Genomic DNA, 14,143 nt, shown 5'->3' on the forward strand with positions numbered 1-14,143 from the left:
CAAGAATTAGAAATGGACAAACTTTTGTTCACAGCATATCTTATTTCTGCAATAACTGTATTAAAAATATTGACAACTGTCCAGGCTCAACACTTAACCTAGTGGTCAACAAACTTTGGGATCATCCCAGAGTCAGTCATCACAGCTACCGCCCGGTGTCCACAGAAAAAGGAAGCATGTCGATTTACAGTACAGACATGTGACAGCAGTGAGAACTGCTGCAGATAGCTCTCTCTAGAGTTCCAAAGGTCAAGACACCGTGTACAGTGCTATCCCGTGGCACAGCTCAGCACAAGCAGTGGTTCGGGAGTTCCTAAATCATCACCCATATGAATTAAAGAGTAGTTTGGCGGTTCACCAGCTAGTCTTCCCTCCTGTGCATAGAGAGCTGACCCTGCCCACCTCCTCCCTGTGTTGCTGACAAATGAAGTGTAGCTGCTCTTGCTTAGTGTGTAAAAAAAGCCTTTAATCCTTCCCGAGCCTGTTCATAAAAGAGTTAAAAAAAATGAAAAATGTGTTTTGTTGCAGGCAGAACACAGGAATGAGGGGTAAACAAGGAAAAGGGTTAAAGTGGACCCAAATTAAAAATACAAGATTTCAGAAATAAAATCTATTTTCTAAATTCAACCAGACTGTAAGGTACAGCACCAGCCAGCACCCTCACATTTCACTGGTTAATCATGGACTAAAATATTATGTTTTGTTAAAAAAAAATAAAAAAAAAATTATATAGTTACTATAGGGACTCCGCTTTTTTTAAAAAAATGTATGTCATAAGGGTATATCAATTTTGCAAATTAGGGCTTGTAATTGTTCATCTACTATAAAGAAACATGAAACAGAAAAAATGCATCTCTATAAATATTGACGCCATACATTGTAATAGGGACATAATTTAAATTTTGTAGTAACTGGGACAAATAGGCAAATAAAACGTGTGGGTTTTATCTATTGTAGCACATTCTATTTTAAGACTGTAATGGCTGAAAAAACTGAGAAAAATTATTTTACCCATTTTTCCTTATTTCCCTTTAAAAAGCATATAAGATAACATTCTTAGCAGAAAGTACCACTCAAAGAAAGCCCATTTTGTTGTGAAAGAGACGATAGATATTTTTGGTGTGATAAGTAGCCATAAAGTTATTGGCAAATTGACAGCTTCTCACAAATTATTCAATAAAATAAATGGAATATGCATCTGAACACTTACAGATCCAAAAGATTCTGGCAAAACTCCCATGCATCCCGGCTAATCCTATGCACAGCATTCTGGCTGATATAAAGCTGCTGTAGCGATCGTAATCCATACAACCAACCTTTATTTATGTCGGTAACATTATTATACTCCAACTCTCTGTAGAAAAGAAACATTATTTATTTAAAAACAAACATATCTTCAGTAGCCATTAGGCAGTATTTTAATTAACATGTGATAGGTCCATTTGCATGGCCTTACACCTGCGCAGTACGGTGGCAGTGCACACAGACGCAGACACCTACCTTTTATTGGGTAGGATTATTTAGAATTAAAGTGAACCTAAACTCAATGAAAAAAAAAGCCAGTTCAACTTAAATGGGCAATTGGGCTTGTCACAGCTGCGGGGGCCGACAGAAGCCCCAAGTTAAAGGGTAAGGGTGTGTGTGTGTGGTGTAAAAACCGCCACTTACCTGGGGCTTCTATCTGCCCCATGTAACAGTAATGTCCCACGCCATCCTCCTCCGATCCGCCGTTCTCTGCCACCGGTCTAGCGCGGCAGGTCGTCCAACTGAGGCTGCATGGCCTGCTCGCTCCCGTGTCATCGAAAGCTTACTGCGCAGGCGCAGTACAAGAAAACTTTGTACTGCGCCTGCGCAGTAAGCTTCCAGAGGACGCGAACGGCAGCGCGCATTATTCGGCTATGTCACACGAATAATTGCCCGGTGCCGGCGGCGGGGAACGGCGGATCGGAGGACGATGCCGTGAGACATTACTACTACATAGGGCAGATAGAAGCCCCAGGTAAGTGGCGGTTTTTATCCTCAGAATCAACCCCCCCCCCCCCAGCCCCTTTAAACTGGCTTTTTTCATTGAATTTAGGTTTACTTAAAGGAATAAGAATATCCCAAAGACAGACATGGAGTGCATGAAAGTGACTGAACATGGTTCTTATGTTGAGCCACACAACCAAAGTCTTTCTCCTATTTTTTTTTTTTCAAATAAAAAAAAACAAAAAAAAAAAAAAAAGGCCCATGGCAGTCTGCCTGGAGTTTGCCAAAAGGCACCTGAATGGAAAACAAAATTATCTGGTCTGATGAGATGGAACGCTTTGGTGTAATGCCAGGCACCAACATCACCAGGCTGACCCATTCCTACAGTGAAGCATGGCGGTGGGGATGTTTTTCAGTAGCACGATCTGGGAGACCAGTCAGGATAAAAGGAAAGATGAAAGCAGCAATGTACACAAACATGCTGGATGAAAACCTGTTTCAGGCTTGGTGCACACCAAAACCCGCTAGCAGATCCGCAAAATGCTAGCAGATTTTGAAACGCCTATTCTTATTTTGCTGTAGCGTTTCACCTAGCATTTTGCGGTTTTGGGAAGCGTTTTTGGCGTAGTAGATTTCATATATTGTTACAGTAAAGCTGTTACTGAACAGCTTCTGTAACAAAAATGCCTGGAAAACCGCTCTGAACTGCCGTTTTTCAGAGCGGTTTGCGTTTTTCCTATACTTAACATTGGAGGCAGAAACGCCTCCGCAATCCAAAAAATGCCTCACCCCGGGAGTACGCGTTTCAGCAAAACGCCTCCCGCTCTGGTGTGAACCACCCCATTGAGATACATTGACCAACGCCAAAAAACCCGTTCGGTGTGCACCAGCCCTTTAGAGCTCTCTTGAACTCAGACTGGGGCAAAGGTTTATCTTTCAGCAGGACAACAAAAGCTTACAGCCAAAGATGTAGGGCAGCATGGTGGCGTAGTGGTTAGCGCTCTCGCCTTGCAGCGCTGGGTCCCTGGTTCAAATCCCAGCCAGGTCAACATCTGCAAGGAGTTTGTATGTTCTCCCCGTGTCTGCGTGGGTTTCCTCCGGACATTCCGGTTTCCTCCCACATCCCAAAAACATACAGATAAGTTAATTGACTTCCCCCTAAATTGGCCCTAGACTACACGATAGACATAAAACTATTGTAGGAATTAGATTGTGAGCTCCTCTGAGGGACAGTTAGTGACAAGACTATATTCTTTGTACAGCGCTGCGCAAGATGTCGGCGCTATATAAATACTAAATAATAAGAAAAAAATAATATCAAAGTAGTGGCTCCAGGACAACTCTCTGAATGTCCTGAAGTGGCCTAACCAGAGTCTAGACTTGAATCCAATTGAACATCTCTAAAGAGATCTTAAAATGGCTTTGCGCCGACGCTTCCCATCCGACCTGATGGAGCTTTAGAGGTGCTGCAAAGAGGAATGTGCAAAATTGGTCAAGGATACTGTAGGTGTGCATTGACAAAGAAATGAGCAAAGGCTGTGATTACTTAGGTACATGTGATCTCAGGGATTTTTTTTCATTTTTTTTATTCACATTGTCATTATGGGGTAATGTGTGTAGAATTCTGAGGGAAAATAATGAATTGCAGAATTCAGAGGGAAAAAATAATTTAATCCATTTTGAGTAAGGCTGTAACATAACAAAATGTGGAAAAAGTAATGCACTGTGAATACTTTCCAGATGTACTGTATGCTGATAATTTTGGGCTCCCTGCAAAATTTAACACAAATAGTCTGGAGATTGGAATTGGAGTACGTATGTATTCACCACCCGGTCAGTTGGGTGCAGGGTGAGCTGAAGGACTGCTCACTCTGCTGCTGTTGAAATTCCGGGCAGCATTACGTACTATAACCCCTCCCAACGCAGCAGTGAGCGGGCGCCCAAATAACCTGCTTCGTGGAACGGTACCTGCCATATGCACTTTCTGCCTATATGCATGCAATCTGGGATGTTATTCTTGTTTTAGTTATGTTTTTTTTTCTTTGCTTCTGTGCTTACTCCAAACCTCTCATTTAATAATTATATGCAGATTAGCCACGGTTCTGTTGACTGAAAGAGCGCATCAACAATACAACCTTGCCTGAATCTTTTCACCTCTATGTTATATCAGGGACTATATGAAGTATCCATTCAAAGAATACTTACTCAGTATACCTTTCTGCTCAGTTCTGCATAATACTACTACATTACTTGACAAGTTTATTAAGAATATGAATCAAGTTTTAATTTTAAGGGCTTGTTCACAGTACTCAGTTGCTTTGAAGAATAATTCTGTATGTCAACTCACTGCACACACAATCCTATGGGCCTGTTCACAGTACTCATCAGGTTATTCTAAGGCCTCGTTCACATCTAGCTAACGCAGATGGCCGTGCGATCCAAACGCAGCGCATACGATCGCACGCCATCTGCGCTGCTGATCCCATCCATTGACAGTGATGGGATCAGCTCTGCGCTTCCGGGCAAAATGCATGCAGCAGTACGCAAGCGCTTCCTAGTGCATCGTACTGCTGCGCAGCGCGGTAGATGTGAACGGTAGAAGGGCTGTCTATGCCCTTCTGCTGTCCCTGCGTTTCAGCACATCATACGCGCTTCCAAATGCGCACGGAAGCGCATATGATGTGAACGAGGCCTAAGTCTCTGCATGCAGACTTTGCATTAAAGTCTATGTGCAGCCTCCACTGCAGTTCACACTCATAACGCATGTGTTGCACAACTGACTATTGTGAACCTAGCCTCAATGTTACATAATTGTGAACATGGTGAATTTGATTGGATAAATGGGGTTATAATAAAGAGTGACAGAATATTGCATTGTTGATCAGGGCTTTAAAAAAATGGCTGCTTACATATGGGTGTGCTTAATGTAAAGTTAAATATCAGCTAGATTTATCCAGCCCAGTTTCACATCAGAATATATATTAGGGATCTTTAATAAAATTGAGAAAAAAAAAACGTGAAATACAGTAAAGGAATACGGTAGAAAAATACACTAGATCAGGTGGAGTAGCTTAAAACTCAAAGCAGACAAACTTAAAAAAAATAAAAATTAAATTAAAAGCTAAACAGCAGCAAGTCAGGGATGTCCTAGGCACAAATTAGTTAAACCTAGAGTTGAGCCTAAACACTTGGGACAGTAACATCTAAACAGAATACACGATTATGATTTTCTTTTGCAAATACATTTTTATTCCAATTGATTTAAAGTTATTCATAAGGAGAAAATACTTACAACTGCTCCATGTTGTCCAATCCAAAAAATGCACCATCCATTAGTTGGTTAATCCCATTCCTTTGCAGCTTTAAAGATTTTAGTGAATCTAGCCCTTGAAAAGTTAAGCTTTCCACAATCTGAATTCTGTTACGTCTCAACTCCCTACCAGAACAATACAAGACAAATTTTATTATTTACACAATGTGTATTTTTTTTTTCCCCCACAAGAGTACACAACAAAAAGTAGCCAAAGTTAAAAACTCACAAGAATTGCAAGAGGGGCAGTTTCAAACTCTTTGGTTGAATCACACTGATCTTGTTCCGATTTAGCTTTAACATTATTAATGAAGCAGACAAGTTATCAAAGGCTCCAAATTCCAAAGCCGCAATCCTATTGTTGCTCAGGTTTCTGCATTGAACAGACACAGGAAAAAGGAAATAAAATATGTAATTTCAAGTATGTGGTCAAAATAACTAAAGTAGCAATACCTTCACGCCTCATACGTGCATGGCAAAGTGTATACTGTATATGCATTTTGTTTACACACAGGTACCATAAGTTAAATATGTTGATTTTAGGTGTGTGTTTCGTCAGTTTCCCAATCTCGATATTGCCACCCAACTCTAAGGCTACTTTCCCACCAAGACGTTGCGTTTTAAGAGACGTTCAGGTCGCATAACGTGCCCCTAACGCAACGCATGGTGGTGTTGAAGTTGGACGTCAGATTGAGCTGCGTTATGCAGCTCTCAAAGCAGCCGCTCCAGGTTAGTGATAGGAAGTCCCGATCTTTTTAAGGATTCGGATCATTTGAATCGGATCATTTGAATCATTTTACTAGGGAAGCAGACTGGGTGAAATGACTAGCAGAACACGACTTTCCCTGCACTGTACATTCTGTATGTTCCGGTTTCTTCCAGACAGACATCTACTGTGAACCGAATCTTTAATTATGATGATCCAGATGATTCAACTCACAAAAAAAGATCCGGATCAAATGAACGATTCGTTCATGATCGGGACAACACTACAGTCTCACCAGGAGTCACCACAGTGCAGTGAATATTAATTAGCCATGTGGCTGACCGATGAGGAGGAGGGGAGACCTCCTCCTCCAACAGTACTGAGCATGTGCAAACAGTCTAACATGGCTTAGCCCAGTATAACGTACAGCATGCAGCACTTTGTTTAAACGTGCTGCGTTGCTATGTAACGCAATGTGTGCACTGTGAACAGCACATTGATTTTACAGTGCTGTGAGTTAGGCTGCGTTACTGGCTGCTGTAACGTGGGACTTTAACGTCCCACTGTGAAACCAGCCTAAATCTACATACTAACCAGTAGATGGATTGGGAAACCCATGGTGGTGCTACCCGACAAAACAGCATTCCAATCCATCTTCCTACCACTGCACCATGCAACGGCACATGACAGGCCTGAACGAGAGCTCAAACGATCATGGTACTTTGAGCGGGAGTTGTCAGGGATCTTAAAGATGAGATACGTTGTGATGATCGCAAGCGCCGTGCATCACAAGACATTGTTTGTTTAATCGCATACGCATAACCACATCACAGAATCGTGGAAACTGTGCTACAAAAGTATTCATTTACAATGCATTTTAATTTTGGACTAATGTACACCTTATATGTAAGGGCCTGTTTCCACTAGAGCGAGTCTGCATGCGTTTTCTGCATGCACATTTGCTTACACAATGTAAATCAATGGGCCTGTTTCCACTTGTCAGAAATTCTGTGCGGTGGACTGTGCAGAAAGAATATGCCTAGCAGAGCCATCAGAATTCGCACACCGCAAGGCTAGTGTGCAATTCGCATGTAATGTATTTAATAGGAAATTAGCCAGTGTTTTCGCTATGCGAATTTTCCATACGAATTCATGTACGTTTTCGCCTACAATCAATGTAAAAGCATACAGGCACTGACATGGTTAAAATAACATACTTACAAACAGATGCAAATTTTAACGCATTTTCACGTTAAAATTTGCATACAAACGCGTACACATCTGCATGCAAATTCATTTTCCGCAGCGGAATCGCACTAGTGGAAACGGGCCCTTAAATTTGTGCCCATTTACACAGATGTGTTTTAAATTTTACAGCTAGCACAATACTCCTATAAAAGGTTTCTTATTTTAACAACTTGCTTATTTTAAAACATTTGAACAGGGTTATAAAATGATTTAAACAGATCACTCACAGGTACTTCAAAGGTATTCTTGGAAAGGAAGAACTTTTTATTTCTGTTAGTAGATTTGAGCTGAGATCTAAGGTTTCCAAAGAAAGGTAATGCTGAAGCAATTCTCCATTCAGTTCTGAAATTTTATTATGTACTCTGCAGATTAAAACAAAAAATAGTTACCAAGAATTTTTTTTTTTTTTACAAACAAAAAAAAAAAATACATGCAATAGTTACCTTAGGGACTGAACTTTTTTTTTAAATATGTCTGTCAAGAGGGTATATTACTATTACATTATAAAATGATGGGCTTGTAATTAGGGATGGACACAAAACTGAAAAAAATGCACCTTTATTTCCAAATAAAATATTGGTGCCATACTTTGTACTAGGGAAAAAAAACTTTAAATGTTGCAATAACCGGGATAAATGGGCAAATAAAATGTGTAGGCCTTAATTACGTTAGCATGTATTATATTAAAACTATAATAGCCGAAAACTGAAATAATGAATGTTTTCCATTTGTTTCTTATTTTTCTTGTTAAAACACTTTTATAATTAATTCTTAGCAAAAAGTACCCCCCAAAGAAAGCCTAATTGGGGCAAAAAAACAAGATAGATTGTTTAGTTGTGGTAAGTAGTAACCCTTTTCCCTCCCCCTGTGCGCTGACAGGTAAAAATTACTCTGTTTTTTAAGGGCAAAAACCCTTGGAGGAGGAGTGGTTAATCTGTAAAAAACTGCTTTGCTGAATGTTACATGCTGCAAATGGGTTTTTCTTCACCAAAGGAAACAAATTCTGCAATCTTCCAGCACAGCTGTTTTGAGTCATCCAAATCTTTTGATATTTGAGTTTTGTCTTTTTATTATTATTAATAAAGTAGCACTGACATGTTCTGCAGCACTGTACAAAGCATACTGGGCATGATTCACAAAGCTTTTTCACCTCATCTATGTTACATTTGTAAGCTTCCAAAGAGCAAAAATATAATTAGAGATGAACTCCAGTGAAAATAATGTAATAAAAAAATGCTTAATTCTTACAATAATTACCGTATATTCCGGCGTATAAGACGACTTTTTAACCCCTGAAAATCTTCTGAAAAGTCGAGGGTCGTCTTATACGCCGGGTGTCAAGCGCTGAGTGTAAGTTCTTGTGCCAGGCAGAGCTTTAAATCAATAAGGTACCGGGTATGCAGCCATGACAGAAAGGTCCGTTTGCAAAATCTGTTTCAACTCAAAGTCTCCTGCAATCCCGGATAGCATCTTGCGAGCAGCCGCTCTCGTGGATAGCAGGGCAGCTTCCTGGTTCGGGGGTCACCTGACTGACGCGTGCACTCACGCTGGAACTCACGCCCGATTGCCGGAGGTGGAACACACAGAGTAGTGGAGCGCATACGACACAGTTAGGTGACCCCCGAACCAGGAAAGCTGCCCTGCTACCCGCACGAGCTGCTGCTCGCAAGATGTTATCCGGGATTGCAGGAAACTGAATTGAAACAGATTTTGCAAACTGACCTTTCCGCCATGGCTGCATACCCGGTACATCATTTAAAGCTCTGCCTGGCACAAGAACGTACACCTGGCGCCTGACACCCAGTGTGACCCAGAACAAGGAAGCTGCTCTGCTACTCATGCTAGAAGCTGCTCGCAAAAAGCTACAGAGATTGCAGAAAGTTTGACTTGACACGGATTTTTTCAAATGGATCTTTCCCCTGGCTGCAGTACCCGGTATGTAATTTAAAGCTCTGCCTGGCACAATGTACTATAGGCATTATAGCAAACTTTGTCAGTTCTTAAAAAGCACAGCCCTATCTCTTTTCCCTTCCTCAGATGACTGCAGCACCCAGTAATGCCAGTTCTATGTTTTATAATACTATAGTTTTGATGTGAGGTGCAGAGGGTGTATACAGGGGTGGGCCAGGAGGATGGAGGAGGCATGTTTTGAAGAGGGGTAGTCTTATACGGCAAGTATATCCCAAACTCTATATTTCAACTGGAAAAGTTAGGGAGTCGTCTTATACCCTGGAATATACGGTATGTATAAATGAATAAGTCAGCATTTGCCCATTGTAAAAATCTTTCCTCTCCCCGATTTACATTCTGACATTTATCACAGGATGACATTTTTACTGCTGCCAGGTGATGTCAATGGAAGGAGATGCTGTATGCTTTTTTGGCAGTTGGAAACAGCTGTAAACAGCTGTTATTTCCCACAATACAACAAGGCTCACAGACAGGAAACTGTCAGCACCATGGTCCTGACATAACACTGTGGGAGGGATTTCACCACAATATCAGCTATACAGATATGATCAGTTTGAGAAAAGGTAAAGATTTCTTGTGGGAAAAGGGGTATCAGCTACTGATTGGGATGAAGTTCAATTTCTGGTTACGGTTTCTCTTTAAGGTAAGAAAAGTAATATTGAAATGTAGTTAATAAGAAACAACTTCTTTTGAGTTTAGTTTGCTTGTAAAATGTGCTAGCATTATTTGTATCAATTAGGTGATAAAAATAAGTAATTTATGAGAAGTTTTGTGAATAGAGTCCATTGTTTTGTCGCTTAAAGGGATATGGCTGTTTCCTTTTAAACAATACAAATTGCCTGGCAGTCCTACTGATCTCTTTGGCTGTAGTAGTGGCTGAATCACAGACTGAAACCAGCATGCAGCTAATCCAGTCTGATTTCAGTCAGAGAACCTTATCTGCATACTTGTTCAGGGGCTGTGGTTGAAAGCATTAGAGACAAAGGATCAGCAGGAGAGTCAGGCAACTGGTATTATTTTAAAGAGAACCCGAGGTGGCATTGTATTACGTTAGTGGGGCACAGAGGCTGGTTGGGCACACTAACACCAGCCTCTGTTGCCCCATCGTGTGTCTCAAAGACCCCCCTGCTCGCCGCGAGCAGGGGGGTCTTTGAGACACACGATGGGGCAACAGAGGCTGGTGTTAGTGTGCCCAACCAGCCTCTGTGCCCCACTAACGTAATACAATGCCACCTCGGGTTCTCTTTAAAAGGAAAAATCCATATCCTCAGTTTAGGTTCCCTTTAACTGACCCCTCAAAAGGAGCTCACAATCTAATGCCAACCATAGTCATATGTCTATGTACAGTATGTATTGCGTAGTACATGTATCGTCGTCTAGGGACAATTTTTCTTTTAGGGGTATGCCAATTAACTTATGGGTGCCCGGAGGAAACCCACACAGACAGAACATACAAACTCGGTACAGATAGTACCCTGGCTGAGATTTTAACTGGGGACCCAGTTCCACAAGGCAAGAGCGCTAACCACTAAACCAATGTGCTGCCCATGCTCAGCATTCCAAAATGATCTGAATTGTTGATCACACCACTCCTAATGTTTCTGCCATCTTTCTGATGAGATTTTTTTTAAATCTTTCCTCAGGTTAACAACGTCAGCTTTTACAACTACGTATTGAGATATCAAAGCAATTGTTTCCAAACCGGAGATCTTTTACTTATTTAACACAGTTACTGAAACAATGTGAGTGCAAGGAATGTAGAATAGCTGGTCAGTCAAATGCTTTTAAATATATTTGTATGACAGCGCTCCTCTTCTATGTCCTTATGACCTGTAAAATTAAAAACAGCTCCACATAGTGCATTACTGCTGGATTTCCACAAACTAACAAACGCTCCAGTAGATGGTGGCAGATTAAGGATTAACCATCCTGTGTAAAAGAGCGTTTAGGTTGGAAGCTTAATATGACGCGTATAGCTGCGTGAGTCACAGACCCGAACACGCCATGCCCGAAGGATAGGCGGCCATGTGACGCGGAATACGTGTCATAGAGGCCGAAGTAGACATGCGCGTGCGAAGCCGCAAGTTAATGGTATAAAAGACGTCAGTCGCTCCTGTGACGTCAGCCTCTGATGAGTCCTAAGGGACGAAACGCGCAAGGCGAAGCTGGGAGCGTCTGACGTCAGAGGAAGCAGGGAATTCCATCGCCCGGGATATTAGAAAGAGATACGGATGCACCATTGCGGAGACGGGACGCCGCAACCGCACGAGAGGGTACATCACAGGGCCAGGAGCCAGATACGCTCAGTTACTCTTGGATGACGTGAGTGCGCATCTAGCGCAGGGCATATATGAATTTTAAAAGGTTTTATGCTATGTTTTGTATATATTTTTTCTATTGAGGTATCCGGATTAAAAAGTTATTGAAATTTGAATACATCAGATCGCTGTGGCTTTACTCTTGCTCTAGATCCACCTGGCTTTGAGGTGGTATACATCTGGTGAGACAGTATTTTTCTAGGAGACTGGTGGAAGTCTACACTAGAAGTGGAGCACGAATGAGAGCACTTACTTGGCACTTTGGGGTGTTTGAGCAAATGTTGGAAATCCAGCAGTAATGCACTATGTGGAGCCGTTTTTAATTTTACATGTCATAAGGATATAGAAGAGGAGCGCTGTCATACAAATATATTCATTTTAGTGTCTGTGGACTTTTGATAGCGAAGACTCTTATTTCAGAAAGGTTTAAAGTCTGATTGCAGTGGGCGCAGTTTGCATAAATACATAGTCAAATGCTTTTGTTCCCTGGAGAGAGAGAGAAAAAAAAAAAAAAAAAAAAAAAAAAAAAAAAAAAGTATAGAAATGTAAATAAGGCAGTCTGCATTGTGTTTACAGGACCATCTATTTCCACCTTGTTCATGAGAATACTTACAAAGATAGAAGAGTAATATTGGCTGTTGGCTCTCCAAGGTGAGGGATCGCAGTTAGCTCATTGTAATTCATCTTCCTACATAGAAAGAACACACATTCTTGTCATGGAGTAAAAATTATTCAAACGAACATATTAACCAAAAACACAAAGAAAAATTCCATGATGTTTACTACGCTGGGCATCTAGCACATTTCTAATTATTGTTAAAGGAATACTTAAGCGAAATATACAAGTCATTTTACCTGGTGCTTCTTCCAGCGATGTCCTCCTGGTCCCCTCCGGCCAGCTGCGGCGACCCCTGCAAAAAGCTGGGCAGTCGCAGAGAGAGAACGACTACTGCGCATGCACATCCCTGAGCCGCGTGCAAATCTGATCGTGCTACCGCGGCCTGGGAGCATTCTGCGCAATAGCAATTTCTGTGTACTGCGCATGTGCAGAACGCTTCTGGCCACGGGGGCGTGATCTGGGTGTGCGCGGCTCAGGGCCATGCATGCGCAATAGCCACCGACTCTCTGTGACTGGACACCTTTGCGGGGTTGTTGCTGCTGGCTGGAGGGGACCAAGTGGACATGATGGGCACAGGACTAGTGAAGAGGGCTGGAAGGAGGGGCAAGCCTCTGGGTCCTCCCCCCCCCCCACCAAGCCATTCCAGCAAAGAGCAATCAAAATGCTCCTGCAAAGTAGCATGAATCCCCTCGGGCTCAGCTGTTCCGTCGAAGCCCGAGTTGGTCTGTGCTACTGCGCATGCGTGAGCCGCCAAGAAGCGCTTTTGCTGACAGGACAGCACTAGAACAGGCCAGTGCAGGATGATGGAGAAAGCCTCCACGGATTCGATTCCCCGCTTATTTTCTGCTCGATTCCCTGCCATTGTCCCCTCGCGGGGAGCGAGCAGGGAATCGGCGGTGGGGAGATCCGTCCTGTCTGATCTTATAGAGCCGCATCAGCGGCTCGATTGATAAGCCACATCGCCGCCTCATCTACGCGTGTAGATGAGGCTTTAAACGTAAACAATAATCAATACAATTAAATACTCAATTTAACCAGTTCAGGACCACAGGCTCCCCACCTACCCCCCCCCCGTGACCAGGCTATTTTCTAAAATTAAGTGCTCTGCAGTTTTAAAAGCTTGCTGCAGAGCCATATGATGCAGCACACATGAATTCCCCCCCATCCCCCCTTTTGTGCTCACCAAAAGAGCTTTCTGTTGGTGGGCTCTGATCGCTGCTGCAGGCTTTACCTTAAATTACTAATTTTTTTCAGTTCAGCCCAGGGGTGTTCACACTTATTTTGAAGAGTGGAAAAGGCCATTAAAAGTATTTTTAAATTAAAAACAATATGAAACAATCAAATATGCAACACATGTTGTGCTGCAAAAGATGATACAAATAATGAAGTTACAAATTACTTTACAGTTACCTTCTCTACTCCAAACAAGAAGAAAGGAGAAGAAAAAGAAAAAAAGGTGAGCAGAACTTACACTTCTTGCAACGAGTACAATTCTGGCACAAGACTGCTGTTGGATAAAGTCAACCAGTTGTGGCTGATTTCCCTAGAAAAAAGAACAAATACTGAATTAGAGGAGACCTACTGCATACTCTGAAGTATAATTCTACTCTCTATTGCACACATGCATGTTTATTACAAGACGGTAAAGCACAGCTCTTGCGGTGCGAACTGACTTGGTTCACACTGCAAGAGCTTTTTTTAGCGCAAGTGATCTGAAAAGTTCTTGCTAATTCCTTAACTGTTTACAAACACACAAGTATCTGTACAAAGATGCTAGCTGGCCTCCCCCCTACTCGCTAGCACACTATTTTGGTAGCTGGACTAAGCAACTGCCATTCAGTATGTGTTTTTGAACATAAAGAAAAAACTAAACAAAAGACTAAGAATTTCACATGAGGAGACAGGCTAGTCCAAAACCAGATACTAACAATATGTAGTAAAAATCATGTAACAGTGACATAAAGGAAAAAAAATAATGCTTTTTGCCCTTGCTTAAAGCGGAA

General features: G+C 41.9%; 1 protein-coding gene across 4 annotated transcripts in view; it reads right to left on the bottom strand.

Moving 5' to 3' along the window:
• LRIG2 (leucine rich repeats and immunoglobulin like domains 2) overlaps window positions 1-14,143 on the bottom strand; it is a 172,260-nt gene that overhangs the window by 143,709 nt on the left and 14,408 nt on the right. For all 4 annotated transcript variants that reach the window (XR_011026381.1, XR_011026382.1, XR_011026383.1 and 1 more), the window contains exons 2-7: window positions 13,612-13,683; window positions 12,135-12,209; window positions 7,460-7,594; window positions 5,508-5,651; window positions 5,261-5,404; window positions 1,211-1,354 (exon numbers count right to left, since the gene is read on the bottom strand). Coding sequence is in view for 1 of the 4 variants with exons in the window: in XM_068269722.1 (XP_068125823.1) it covers window positions 1,211-1,354; window positions 5,261-5,404; window positions 5,508-5,651; window positions 7,460-7,594; window positions 12,135-12,209; window positions 13,612-13,683 (714 nt within the window). In the remaining 3 variants the exon portion in view is untranslated. The remainder of the gene's footprint in view (window positions 1-1,210; window positions 1,355-5,260; window positions 5,405-5,507; window positions 5,652-7,459; window positions 7,595-12,134; window positions 12,210-13,611; window positions 13,684-14,143) is intronic.

This window comes from Hyperolius riggenbachi, chromosome 2 (genome assembly GCF_040937935.1).
Source record: "Hyperolius riggenbachi isolate aHypRig1 chromosome 2, aHypRig1.pri, whole genome shotgun sequence".
Lineage (NCBI taxonomy): Eukaryota > Metazoa > Chordata > Amphibia > Anura > Hyperoliidae > Hyperolius > Hyperolius riggenbachi.